This window comes from Marmota marmota, unplaced genomic scaffold, assembly GCF_001458135.2.
Source record: "Marmota marmota marmota unplaced genomic scaffold, marMar, whole genome shotgun sequence".
Classification (NCBI taxonomy): domain Eukaryota; kingdom Metazoa; phylum Chordata; class Mammalia; order Rodentia; family Sciuridae; genus Marmota; species Marmota marmota.
Genome location: NW_025999853.1, coordinates 49837598 through 49851347, shown reverse-complemented (window position 1 = coordinate 49851347; position 13750 = coordinate 49837598). Strand labels below are relative to the sequence as shown.

At 47.1% G+C, this 13750-nt stretch overlaps 2 protein-coding genes across 2 annotated transcripts in view; one reads left to right on the top strand and one right to left on the bottom strand.

Annotated features, from left to right (window-relative positions):
• Nucleotides 1-6: 6 nt before the first annotated feature.
• Gdf11 (growth differentiation factor 11) lies at nucleotides 7-10342 on the top strand. The gene is made up of 3 exons (XM_015483262.2): nucleotides 7-325; nucleotides 5407-5804; nucleotides 6312-10342. The coding sequence occupies exons 1-3, from the start codon at nucleotides 313-315 to the stop codon at nucleotides 6690-6692; spliced, it is 792 nt and encodes a 263-aa protein (XP_015338748.1). The 5' UTR covers nucleotides 7-312; the 3' UTR covers nucleotides 6693-10342.
• LOC107140205 (SAP domain containing ribonucleoprotein) overlaps nucleotides 7997-13750 on the bottom strand; it is a 55931-nt gene continuing 50177 nt past the window's right edge. The window contains exon 12 of the transcript XR_007349303.1: nucleotides 7997-9640. The gene's annotated coding sequence lies outside the window, so the exon portion shown is untranslated. The remainder of the gene's footprint in view (nucleotides 9641-13750) is intronic.

Genomic DNA, 13750 nt, shown 5'->3' with positions numbered 1-13750 from the left:
GCCGGGGCCGGGGGGGAGCGTTCCAGTCGGCCGGCCCCGTCCGTGGCGCCCGAGCCGGACGGCTGCCCCGTGTGCGTGTGGCGGCAGCATAGCCGCGAGCTGCGCCTGGAGAGCATCAAGTCGCAGATCCTAAGCAAACTGCGGCTCAAGGAGGCGCCCAACATCAGCCGAGAGGTGGTGAAGCAGCTGCTGCCCAAGGCGCCGCCGCTGCAGCAGATCCTGGACCTGCATGACTTCCAGGGCGACGCGCTGCAGCCCGAGGACTTCCTGGAGGAAGACGAGTACCACGCCACCACCGAGACCGTCATTAGCATGGCCCAGGAGAGTAAGTGGGCTTCGGGGCTCAAGCGGTGCGTTGCTGGCTCGGCTCTGGGAAGGGCGCCTCTGGCTTCCAAGCCGGGCGCTCCCGGCTGCTTCGGCCCGGAAGCGTTTTCTGCGAAAACTTGATGGATTAGGGACCCGGGGCTATTCCACAGAACTTTTTTCCAGCGGTGAAGCTGGGCAACGGAGTTGTGTGCAGGCCCTGTTCCTGGAGGTGGGAGGGGGCAAACGCGACGGGTTGCAAGATACTGCCTCCCAACCCCGGTGTGCGAGAAAGACCCCCGTTAAAGGAGTCGGGGGCGGGGGGAAGCTGAGGCCCGCAGCTTTGGGGACTAGGCAGACACTCTGTCCTGAAGGGCCACGGGTGGGGATGACTAGAGAACAGAATTGGGAGGCTCCCAGCTGGGCCGCAGTACTCTGTCTTCCCATGGTCCTGGCACCAACTCCCCGCTCGATGCTCCGCAACGCGCCCACCCGGCTCCAGAGAACCGAGTGCCCCTCTCTGTCCCAGGAATAGGATCCCAGAACCCAGTGTTCCTCCTGGCAGCCCAGCTGGCACCCTTTTCATCCTGAGCCGTGTCTCACACTGGGTATCCCAAGGGGCCAGGAAAACTGTCTTCTTGGTACCGACCGATCTCAAGATAACTCCATTGCGCTGGGGGCTTAAGGACAATCATTTGGTTACTTAAACCTCAGTGTTCCGTCCCTTATTCACCGGGCCTGATGGCAACTGGACTTGAGAGAGGAAGACCCAAGGGAGAATGAGAAAAAACTGGACGGGTGTTGGGGGAGACCCAGGCATCCGAGTCCCTGGCTTAAGGAAGCTGAATACTGAACACGTTAATAGACACGAGCTGCTTTGAAATTTTATGGCCTGGAAAATCCAGGCCAATACCACTACCCCCAACTCTATCTCTCCCTAAGGTCAGGTGACTCCCTCTTCCCCTCCCCCACTGAGTCTCCCCCTGACTCTTCAACTCCAGGGAACCAAGCCCTCTCTTATTCCCTGGTGGTTTGGCAAGGTCTCCCACCCCCCAGTTTGGTTTATGGCTCTGAACAGAAGAGGGGGGAGACTGGTTTATTGGCAGATGGGTAATAAAAAGCTGGGGGCTGAGGGTCCTAGTGGCCCACATCCATAGGAGAGGCACAGGAACCCAGGTGTGCATCTGGGAGGTTTAGTACCTGGTAATGCCAAATGTGTTTCTGTAGAACTCAACTGAACCGTACTTATTCAGGACTGTAAAGAAAACTAACCAGGAAAACTAACTGGATTTGTGTGTGTATGTGTTTGTATGTGTGTTTGTGTGCACGCGCACACAGGCGAGCTATGCACCCCGCACCAAGGGCTGGAGATCTGATCCTGTTTCCTCAGTCTCCCTTCTGCTCCTTTTAAGACTTCTGCTTGTGGAAGCTGGGGTCAGTCTGAGATTGACCTAGGGCAGGGGTGGGGGTGGGGATTTTAGGAAACAGTAGTAGAAGAATTCTAATCAAGAGTTTGCTGGAAGAAGATGAAGGGTACAGAGGGAAAAGATGCTCTGGTCTGTGTGGTATAGTGTGTGAGAATTCCCAGGATGGGTGACAGGGCCTTGGACTTCCCCTTGCTCCTCACTATGCCTAGCATTCCTTAGCTATAGGTCTGAGCTCAGAATTAGCTCTGTAGTGGGGATGTGGGAAGTGAGGGACCCTGCATGCATGGATGGGGCAATGAAGGTTAAGACTGAAGGAGGCACCAGCAGTTGGTGTCTCACCCCAACTTCCACTCTTGTGCCACCAACAGTACTTGGGTAACTAGGGAACTGGGTCTCCAGCCAGGTATTGTACGTCCCCTTTAAGAGCCTAGCTGAGCTCTTAAGAGAGGGAGGGGGAGTGGAGGGAGGGGGGAGGGAGAGAGGGGAAAAGGAAAAAGAGACTTTTATAGTCTAATCCCCAGGGACCCGCTTTAATAAGAGACTTGGTGCTCCTTGCTAATCCGGGGGCAGGTGTTTGGTCAGCAGAGATGGCCTCTCACTCCCCTCCCCCTGTCTCCCCTCCCCCAGCCTTCAACCCTGGACCCCAGCCCCCACCTCGCCTAGACTGCTTTGCTTGCCCTAGTTCCCTCTACCCTCTCAGGCTCTCCCACCCCAGCCTTCATCCTGGGAACCCAGCCCCCTGCCCTTCTGGGAGCCGAGCCCAGCCCCTCAGTTTCTCTCTCCTCCCCATACAGAGAGGCCCCTGCCCTCTCAGCCCAACCTCCTGCCCCAAGGCCTTCTAGCCTGGGTTGGAAAAGGGTGTGTAGTTGGGGGTGGAAAGGGGAGGCCGTAAGTAAGGAGGGGGTTGGGCTTTTGCTGAAAATAGTGCAATGACCTCTCTCCCCCAGCAGCACCGCCTACTAAACCTGACCTGCTGCCTGCCACCAACCAGATCAATCCAACACACATGTGGCCCCCTCCCTTTCCCATCAGAGCTGTTAAGGATTCTCCCAAGCCCCTTTCCCTCTATAGCTCTACCTGCTTATTCTTTGTTTCTCCCTCTCTACCTTTTCTGTCCTCTTATCTTTACCCCACCAGGTTTAGCTCCCTCCCACCTCTAGCTTTTTAACCCCCACCCACTCCTTTCTACTCAACCCTGGTGTTCTCCAACTCCCAAACTTATTTCTTCTCACACCACAATCTTTCTACAACCTCCGTTTTTCTGCCTATCTCTACTAACCTGACTTCATTCCTGGATCTTCTTGATTCTTACTTCCCTCACCTTCTCCAGTCTTTCCTGACTCTTCACCTTTCTCTTTGCTTTCTCCCTATGTCCTGTCCCCTAGTAGTACTGACTAGTCTCCCATCCAGTGGAGAAGTGTATGAGGATTCCCTGGGATGGGCAATCCTTTATCTGAAGGAACCAAAGGATCAAGTGCCCAATCCCTCACCTTCAAATCTTAGGTCAGCTAAAGGTAGTAGGGTATGTTTCGAGTTTAGAAAACCAAACACTTATTGAGAAACTACTACTATTTTCACATTCTTTAATGCTCAGCACCTAAATCAAGAATCATTACTATCATACCAAGAAGTCTATGGGAAAGGCCAGATGAGGAGTCAAACAGTGGTTAAACCCACTTCAATGTAGCCAAGGACAGTTTAGGAAGAACTCTCAAGCACTTGCCTGTGTAACTGAAAATTGGGAGTTCATTCAGCATGTATTTATTGAATACTGCTTGGTACTATGGGAAGCACTAAAGCTACAGTGGTGAGTAAAATATATAGTATTGACAGTGTCCACCCTCAAAATGAGTATCTTAATAGCAAGAAATAGACACTTCCTATGCCTAAGTTAGGCATAATATGCCATTTGGATTGTTGCTTGTCATTCCAGAGCTCACCAGTAGCTTCCTTGCCCCAGCTACTCTCCTAATCTCTGAATTTCCATTCCCCAAGCCCCACTCTATTACATCATTACTGAAGCTCCAGCCAGTAGGATAAATGGGAGGACTAACAGAACACTGCACCTCAGAGAAACAAGGAAGACGATGATGCAGAGGACTTTGTGTATTGTGACCTAAAATATGAAGATTACAAAGGACTTTCTTCCTATCCTATTCAGAAGGTCCTCCTCTCCTGGAGTGAAGTGGGAGAGTGTTCATGGATGTTAAGTCCTCCATGACTACACAGAATGTTATGTGGGCATAATACCTAAGGGCCTACCTGGACTTCTGCATCATAGCTATATGGGCCTGGAAAAGCTCATTCCAGATTCTTCTTATCTAGAATGAGAATGGTCATTCTTGAGAAACATGATTCAGGGCATTCCCAAACTATCTAAGACATTAGGAAATGGAACTGGAAGAAGCTGGGAGCACAGGGATATATTGAGCATCATCTTTAATCCCCAAGGTTTAATTCATGGTCCAGAACAAGGGGGAAAGGGTCAAGATGTGAAGTTGGGATACTGAACCTCTGTAGACTTGCTGGTGGTCCTGGACCCAAAAAAAAAAACAAAGGAATCTCAGGGGAGAAAAAGAATTTTGTTTGTCGTGCTAGGGATTGAACCCAGGGCTTCACACATGCTGGGCACTTCCTCTACCACTGAGCTACATACATCCCCATCCCTTTTTTCCCCTAAGTTTTGAGACAGGATCTTGCTAAGTTGCTAAGGCTGGTCTTAGATTTGCCATCCTCCTGCCTTAGCCTTCTTGAGTAGCTGGTATTACAAGTGTGCACCAACTGTACCCTGCTGATTATAGTTGATATGGTATGTTGAATTATTGTTTGTTTTGTTTTTGTGGTGTTGGGGACTGAACCCAGGGCCTTGTGAATGAAGGTAAGCACTCTACCAACTGAGCTATATCCCCAGCCCGAATTATTTCTGATGCTTTGGGAAAGTAGGAAGAAACACAATTTTTCCCTCCCTCAAAATCTGAAGCACTAATGGTGGTGATGATGAGAAAGCAGCTAAGGAAACTTCTTTTGAGGAGAAAAGGAATGAGGAGTCAGATGCATAGGATGTGCTTGGGTAGTTTCATTCTGGTGCTACCGGGGATGACACAAGCCTAGATTTCAGTTCTGGTTTAGTTTATAAGATAAATTTAGCCTACATTCCCTCTGGACCCTGAGTTATATCCTCTGAGGCCACCTTTTTTTTTTTTTTTTGCCGGGGGGATGCCAGGTTCCACCTGCCCATCAGACAAATCAGCAGAAATGGGGCAAGGTGACCTAAGGACAGCAGGTATGGTAAGAGGTATGGCTTCTATGAAGAGCTTAAAGATTCAGAAAAAGTTGGAGCCTTACATTCTGGGAATAGTTAGGGAAAGGGAAGGGAGAATTCCCTGATAATTACCTTTACAGGTTAAAATGTAGAGGGGAACCTGTGTATTAGGATAAGTAAATGGATTAGGGAATTGGTACAGATCAGTAAAGACTGATAGAGCCCTCATCCAAAGTGAGGAGGCAGTTTTCAGTACCTGAAACCCCATACAGATAATCCATAAGATAGTCACAGGAGAAGGGCAAAAGCTGAAACACTCAGGCTGAGGAGTCCAAACTGCCAATGCCACCCAGGGATGCTGATCCTTTCTACAAATACCCTTTGCTGATGTTGTGCTCCCTTCTCTCTTATCAGCGGATCCTGCAGTGCAGACAGATGGCAGTCCTCTCTGTTGCCATTTCCACTTCAGCCCCAAGGTGATGTTCACAAAGGTACTGAAGGCACAGCTGTGGGTGTACCTTCGGCCTGTGCCCCGCCCAGCCACAGTCTACCTGCAGATCTTGCGACTGAAACCCCTAACTGGGGAAGGGACCGCAGGGGGAGGGGGTGGAGGCCGCCGTCACATCCGTATCCGTTCACTCAAGATTGAGCTGCACTCGCGCTCCGGCCACTGGCAGAGCATCGACTTCAAGCAAGTGCTACACAGCTGGTTCCGCCAGCCACAGAGCAACTGGGGCATCGAGATCAACGCCTTTGATCCCAGTGGCACAGACCTGGCTGTCACCTCCCTGGGGCCAGGAGCTGAGGGGCTGGTGAGCAGGGGGCCTGAAGTGGTGGTGGATATGTGTATCCTGGCCCTGAGGAGGTGGGGATGTTAGAAAAAGTAGACCAGGAACATAAAGGGAGGTGGGGACCAGTATTACTTCTTAGGCCAGGAGCTGATTCTAGATGAGTTGGAGGATGGGGTGGCAACTGTCACTTTTCAGGGAACCAAGCCAGGCAGCAGCTGAAAACTGGATTTGGGGTAAAGATGTCAGATAATGGAACCCAAAAACTGGACATTGATGAGGCCCTGAGCCAAGGGGCTGATGAAGGTCAGGTTGCCAGGACAAAGAACTAGGGAAAGCTGAGTTGAGAGATGGTAGATGGCAAGAAAAGTGAGTTCAAGATAAGGATGGGGTGGGTGGGGCAATGGAAAAGCCAAGAAGTCAATGGTTTCTGTTCTGATGCCACTATTGAGAGGCAGATGGGGGTGGGGGGGACAGGGAAGAACTTTTCAGGGCTATGTCACATCTCTTTCCCCTCTCCCTGACCTTCAGCATCCTTTCATGGAGCTTCGAGTCCTAGAGAACACAAAACGGTCCCGGCGGAACCTAGGCCTGGATTGTGATGAGCACTCAAGCGAGTCCCGCTGCTGCCGATATCCCCTCACAGTGGACTTTGAGGCTTTTGGTTGGGACTGGATCATCGCACCTAAGCGCTACAAAGCCAACTACTGCTCCGGCCAATGCGAGTACATGTTCATGCAAAAGTATCCGCATACCCACTTGGTGCAACAGGCCAATCCGAGAGGCTCTGCTGGGCCCTGCTGCACCCCTACCAAGATGTCCCCTATCAACATGCTCTACTTCAATGACAAGCAGCAGATTATCTACGGCAAGATCCCTGGCATGGTGGTGGATCGTTGTGGCTGCTCCTAAGGTGGGGGACAGTGGATGCCTTCCCCACAGACCCTACCCTGAGACCCCAGCCCTGGCCCCCATCTCCCCAAGCCCTAGAGCTCCCTCCACCTCTTCCCATGAACATCACACCTTGTTCCCTGACCAAGCAGTGTGCAATACAACAGAGGGAGGCAGGTGGGGGTTGAGGGACAAGGGGTTGGGGAAACGGGAAAGGAGGGACAGACATAGTTAGGGTGGAGTGTTTGATGTTTGCAGGTAAGAAGGTTTGGCAAGAAGACAGAGAGATGTAGAGACAGAAGTACAGAGGGATAGAGACAGGAACAAACAGCAACATTGAGAAGGCAAAGGAATAGAGAGGCAGAAGAGACAAGAGACTAGGCAGAGACAAACAATGAGAAAGAGACAGAAATGGAGTAATAAATGAAAGCCCCACACCAAGCCTCCTTTCTTCCACTGGCAAGGTGAGGGGCTTGGTATAGTTTGGGGAGATCCCCTGACTATCCAGTAGGAGAGGAAATAAAAAATCCATTCTTAGCATCTTCCCTCTCCCCCTACAACAATAACCAGGGGAAGGGAAGCAAGGGCAGGGGCAAAAGTAAGGATTTGGGAATTTTATTTATTTATTTATTGTGACTTTTCTTTGTTTTTTCTTTTTATTTTTGGGTACTTGGCTTTACTGGAATAGGAGGGCCCCTGCCCACTATGCCCCATTTGTCCCTTATGCCCCAAACCCTGCTCTTCCCCAATACCCACCCACTTAAGCACTTGTATAAAGCCTCCAGGGTTGGGAATGGGAGTAAAGGGCAAGAGGGCTGATATATGTGTTTCTAACCCATAAGCAACCTAACTAACCAAATGGGTTGAACTGAGTGGCCATGGAAATAGTACAAGATTGGCGTTTAAGAGCTGAGGGAGGGGAAATCCTCAACATCCAGGATCTATGAGAGCGCCACTAAACTAACCCTCAGACCCACCTTCTCCAAGGTATTGATTTAGTCAGAGGGTATAGCCTGTTTATGCCCAAATTACCCTCAGCCGAGAGAGACCAAAGAGCCTGTGGAATGCCCCTGCTCCCAGCCTCTATCTTCAGGTCAATAAAAGAGTAGAGACCCCAAAGTCCCCCAGGTCTGGGTAAGATTATAAAGGGTCAAGAAAGGAATAATAAGGAGGCTGAAGGTTACAGGGCATTTGAATCCAAATCACTGCTCTGGGCTAGGGAATAGAATCTGTAGACCAAGGTGGAAGGGATTCTGGAAGGGGGACATTTTAGTCCCCCACCCCCCAAAGCTCAGGGTGGAAGGAGGGAGAAAAAGGGAGCAGAGTGTCTATATAATTTTTAATCTTTTATTTTTGGAGTATAGAAGTACCTGGAAGCAGGGAGGGGATAGTACAGTGGGGAAAGGCATCTGACAAGGCCAGTTGACGGCAAAGAATGGGAAGGAAGGAGATTCCCTGGTTTGAAAGGCTAGGAAGCAGGCAGAAAGCAGTTGCCACTTCAACTCACTAGCTGGGCCAATTCATTCCTCCCATAATCCTGACTCACTCTCCTCTGGACTCACTGTGCCTCAGTTTCTTCCCCTCGATGGAATAAGAAATAGCAGCACCCGCCACAGCCAAGAGATGAATTCTGAGCACTTACCACGGGCACTTTATGGACATAAAATACCTCTCGCTGTGGGACAAGATAACCAGGGCACCAGAGTAGTGGTGAAGATATGTGAGGCTTAGAGGAGTCACAGGCTTCAGAAAGTACAAGTTCCCCTGCCTTGCAGATGGACAGTGCCTGAAGCCAAGGAGTTGAGAATCTCCACACCCTATCCATACCTCACCAGCAGATCTCTTGGCTCCAGGCAAGAGCCTAAGGATGTCAGGAAAGCAGGGGGTGGGCTGGGGGGGGGCGGCGCGGAGACCTACAGCAAAATGGTACTCTTAAGTAGATCCAGCAATTACGGTCTGGTAGAAACAGTACTGAACTGAAGTAAAGCCTGAGGTGGAGAGCAGACCTGGAGGGCTTATTCTTCCTGAGCACATGTCTCTCCTGCTTGGACCAGACCACTGAAGGGGCAAAGGTATGGTGACCACCCTTGGGAAGGTGATGCTGGTGAAATTTAGCATCTTACTTCTATTCTCATAGTGAGAAAATGAGATAAGGTGTTTCAGTAGAGGAATGAACAGGGACTGTCAAGCTTTTCAACTCACCTTCCATATAGCAGCTATTTTAACCCCAAGTCTCTCCTCTCTGGCCCTATTCTTCACCCTTCTGCCCCAGTCTTGGAGAACAAGACACACCTGACCATTCACATTTCTTTGGTGGAAGGAGAGGAGCAGAAAAGTGAAGAATAGCACATGCTTCCCCGCAAGGTCAAATACCTCTTGATCTTGGATAGGGTGGGGACTGGGCAATAAACATTAGGTAACTTCCCTCTACAAAATATAAACAGCTAGGGCATTAAACTTGGGGGACACTTAAAAAAAATTGCCCTTTAATACCACCAAATAAAGACCTTTGCAGAGTCAGGAAAGGGGTCATTTCTCTTAGGAATATAAATCTGAGTTGAAATTGCAGTCCCCTGTTCCTCCCTATCCCCAAAGAGGCATGGGATAGAAAAGCTTGGAGACACAACCCAGCAACCCAGTGGGGGCTGGCACCCTTCCCCCACCTTAAGTGTGTGGACCTGGCCAGTGCCCCTCGGAACATATCATTACTGGTGTAATTATTTACTTTGTGTATTTGTTACATCATGTGTGTGATTGCCTTTGTTTGTTAAGGGTGTCTGAGGAGTATGGGGCTGACTGGGGCACTGGAATGCCAGGAAAGGACTTCTTCACTGAGATCAAGGCTTCCTCGAGGGAACCACTGCAAAAAGGCCATCAGGTAGTTTTCAAGTTATGTGACAGAGGGCAAAGATGGCCATAGGGTGCTCTGAGTTTTGGGATGGTCACATGACACAATCCAGCACTTGAACCTGAAAAAAGAAAAATAAAAGCAGTCAAAGAGTTTAGAAATCAGTGCCAAGCTCTTCTCCCTAATCAAGCGCGACATTTATACTTGGGAGACCAGGAATTGAAGAGGATCTAAAAGAGGAAACCTTTTGCTCTAGGACTAAGAAGATGGGGTCCATGGAGCAAGAGAAAAACCACTATGGATCTGGGTGTGTGGTGCACACTTGTAACCCTAGCAACTCAAGAGGCAGAGGCTGAAAGATTGCAAGTTTGCAGCCAGCCTCATCAATTTAACAAGACCCTGCCTCAAAATTAAAAAAAAAAAAGGACTGGGGATGTATGTGGCTCAGATTGAACACCCCTGGGTTCAATCCATGGTAATGCAAACAACAATAAAACACAAAAGTGCTTGTGGGATGAGGGTTGGGACATGTAGTCCAAGACAGATGGACAGAGGATGAGAAAGGAAGGGGAGTTCCTTTCTCTGGAGAGCTTGATTCAAAACAGTCCCCCAGATTATAAAACTCTCCCAGCCTCCATAGAATAGGAAATCTGAAGTTTTCTTAAGACAATCCAGCTAATGTCTGCTATTCTGCAGTCCCTACTCCTAGGTTTCCTCAACAGTTTCACCAAAATTCATGAAACAAAACTGACAGTTGTTTGCTTTGTCTGCAAAAAAAAAAAAGTGATTAAGCATTTCAAATAATCTTTGAGTCCACTATACCTAGAGGGCAATTTCCAGGATGTTACAAGTTGGGGGTGGCAAAACAACCTTGCCTGACAAATAATAACATAAGGAAAGCTCCTGTGACACCAGCATGATCCAGAACAGGCAGCAAGGATACTAAGGGTTCAATGTGCCATCATGCTTTCCCTGCCTTGTTCATTCTACTACCAGACTGACCCTACCCTATACCAACTACAAAACAAGTTGAGACTGGGCAAGTAACTACAGTGTTGTGCATTGTATCATCCCTTAGGGAACTGCTTTATCTACAATTCTATCCCTAGCTTTTGGCCTGAGTCAAAATGGTTTTCCCCTTATTACTCAAAGGAATACAGAAGAAATTGTAAGATGAGTTTTAAGTCTTTTCTCCTTTTCCCAAAACACCCTCCAAGAAGTACATTAGCAGCTATCCTATCATTAGTCTTTGCCCAGTTTTCGTATGTGCAGGGCATGCCCCAAGCTAATAAACAGCAAGCAGTGTAACATTTAGTCTCTTGTGGATAGTGGGGCAGAAGTAGGAAAGTCAATGCTCCAGGTGACAATGTTAACTTTCCTACCCATAAGCTGAGGATTAAGAGAAGAACTGGAACTCTTCCCCCATCTTCCTAGTCTCCAAACTCCCAAATACAATTGCATAAGCACGTGTATGCGTACATACACAGGCCCAAACTCACCCCCCCATTCTTTATCTAGAATCTGTTCAAGTGGGAAAAAAAGTGTTCTTATCCTACTTTTATTTTACCCTTATAAAATTAAGAGCTAATATTTTTTCAATGATTATTAAGCATTAACTATACTAAGCAAATTATACTGAGTTCATAATATGAAAGTATTAATTTTCACAGCAACCTTCATAATACTGATACAGAGTCTGGAGAGAGTCACAGAATTAAGTAATTTGCCCAGGGTCATAGAGCTAGTGTGACAGAATAAGAGATTAAACCTAAATAGTTACTACATACATTACACTCTATTAATAGTGATATAAGAGAAAACAAAATACAGGGACAATAAAGAGGAAAGAGATGACAAAGTCAGGAACAAGATGGTTCAAAGGGTCTGCAAAGGCATGCAACCTTTTATTTTCAGTCCTCTTGGAGGAAAAAACAAGAAGAATCTGGAAACAGCAAGAGAAAGGGAGATCAGAATGTGTGTGTGTGTGTGGGGGGAGGACTTTAATAATCAGAAGTGGCAATGCCTGTCAGAGTCCTCATGTAAGAGAACAGGGAAGCAAAGTACAATGATACACACCTGTAATCCCAGCTACTCAGGAAGCTTGAGTCTGAAGGATCCAAATTCGAGGCCTGGGCAACTTAGTGAGACCCTATCTCAAAATTTAAAAAGGCTAGGGATGTAGCTTGGTGGTAAAGTGCCCTTGGGTTCAATCCTCAATACTGGAGGGGGGTGGGGAGCAGAGAAAGTTATTCTCTCCTAAGTTCCTCGCTACCCCATCTGTTTCTCATGTTAGACACAGCAAGAGGACTCAGCTCAACACTAAAAAGAGGTCTGGCACGGTGGGATATATTCATAGTCCCAGCTACTCAGTAGGCTGCAGCAGGAGAATTGCCAGTCTGAGGCCAGCATGGGCAACACAGGCAACATAGAGTAATGCTGTCTCAAAATACAAAAACAAACAACAAAACACCAAGAAGCTCTGTCCTTATTCACCCCTTTCTTCCTATAGCCTTTACCCACACTGAAAGTTTTAGTCTTCTGGGGGGAAGGGCAGCTTAGGGTGATGGTGGTGAAGACAATGATCCTAGAGAACCATAAAAAGGTGCAGATTTACAGCTAAGGAAGCTTGTTCTCTCCACAGCTTTTATAGACTCCCTCATTAAGAGCCTCCAGGTATGCGGAGAATGTCACAGCTTTACAGCAAGGAAAAGACTGGAGTCAGCTATATACAGGAGTGAGACTCAGGGATAAGAAGGAAGGAAAGGTATTTGGATCCCAGATAAGAATTATAAACCTAGGTGTCTATTCTGTTAGGCAAACAAAAAGGACTTTTTTTTGGTGCTGGGAATTGAACCCAGGGCCTCAGCATTCTACCGACTGTGCTATATCCCCAGGCTTGGACTTACTGTTTTAAATTCAGGGGGGAAAAATCCTAATTTTGAGCATTCTATACTATTCATGCTCAAAAAGTTATGTGTGAAATGACTACACTGAGACAGAAAGAGAACATGGTGGTCAGGCTTGGAGGTTATAGTCTTTTGACTGACATAGGAAAACATGGCATCAAAGATCTGAGGAAGGTGGGCATGGTGGTACATGCCAGTAATCACAGCAACTCAGGAAGAAGGATCACAAATTCAAGGCCAGTCTTGGCAATTTAGAGAATCCCATCTCAAAAACTAAAAAGGGTTGGGGATGCAGTTCCGTGGCAGAATGCTCTTGGGTTCAAACCCCAGTACCACTAAATAATAAATAAGTGGGGAGTGAGGAATTGAGCTGAGTAAAGAGAATGATGAAATGTAAAGAGTAAAGAATCTAGCGAATAAGGCTGAATACATTTCTTTCTATAAGGTTGTAAAGACTAAACAGACAAAGTGAAGAAAATTTCTGAGGGACCCATTGCTCTGTTCCATTATTAGCATCTACCCTATTCCTCCTTTTTAAAAAACCATCCTAGAGTAAGAAATCCTTATTGAATCTATAATCTTTCTTATATTACAAAACTGAATAATTCTCTTGGTTGTTTTCAGATGAAGGCATAGGAGAGACAGAGAAAAAAAAAAAGCTAGTTCTGAGATTAGAGCCTGAAGTCAAGAAAGAGAGGCAAACAGAACAGACTAACAGGAAGGGAGGGAAAGTCACTCCATGTATAAGGTTTATTTGGTTGAGGATATGACAAAAATTTAACCAACTTTCCTTCTTGTTCATCTCTCCAGAATCTCAAATGGGGCAAAATTCACAAAAAAATAGGCAACCTTTGGATCTGTCCTCCAAGGTACAGTTTTCTTAAAATATCCAACTTTGGTCCCTTGTCACCAACTATAGACTTGACAGAAATTAAGAGATTCTTAATGTTACAAAGTTTTGAAAAAATTATAACCTTTCTACTGATCACAAAAACAAGCAGGTTTTCACAGAATTAAAGACAAAGATTACAAACAACAGCAATGTAAGAGTTAATAATGGGAGAAAATCTTCAAGTAAGTTACCAGGCTTGTAAATTTTATAATCCTACCTCACCAAAAAAAAAAAAAAAAACTTCTATAGATGTCCAAATATTAATAATGATTAAGAGAAGACACCCTACATCAACACATCTGAAAAGACTACCAAGTCTCAGATTTATAGGAAACTTCAAATGCAAACAAGCAACCTGTTTGGGGAGAGTCAAACCTTTTCTAAGTAGGAAGCTCAGCAAGGAAAATGAATTTTAGTAATATCCATGAAACAC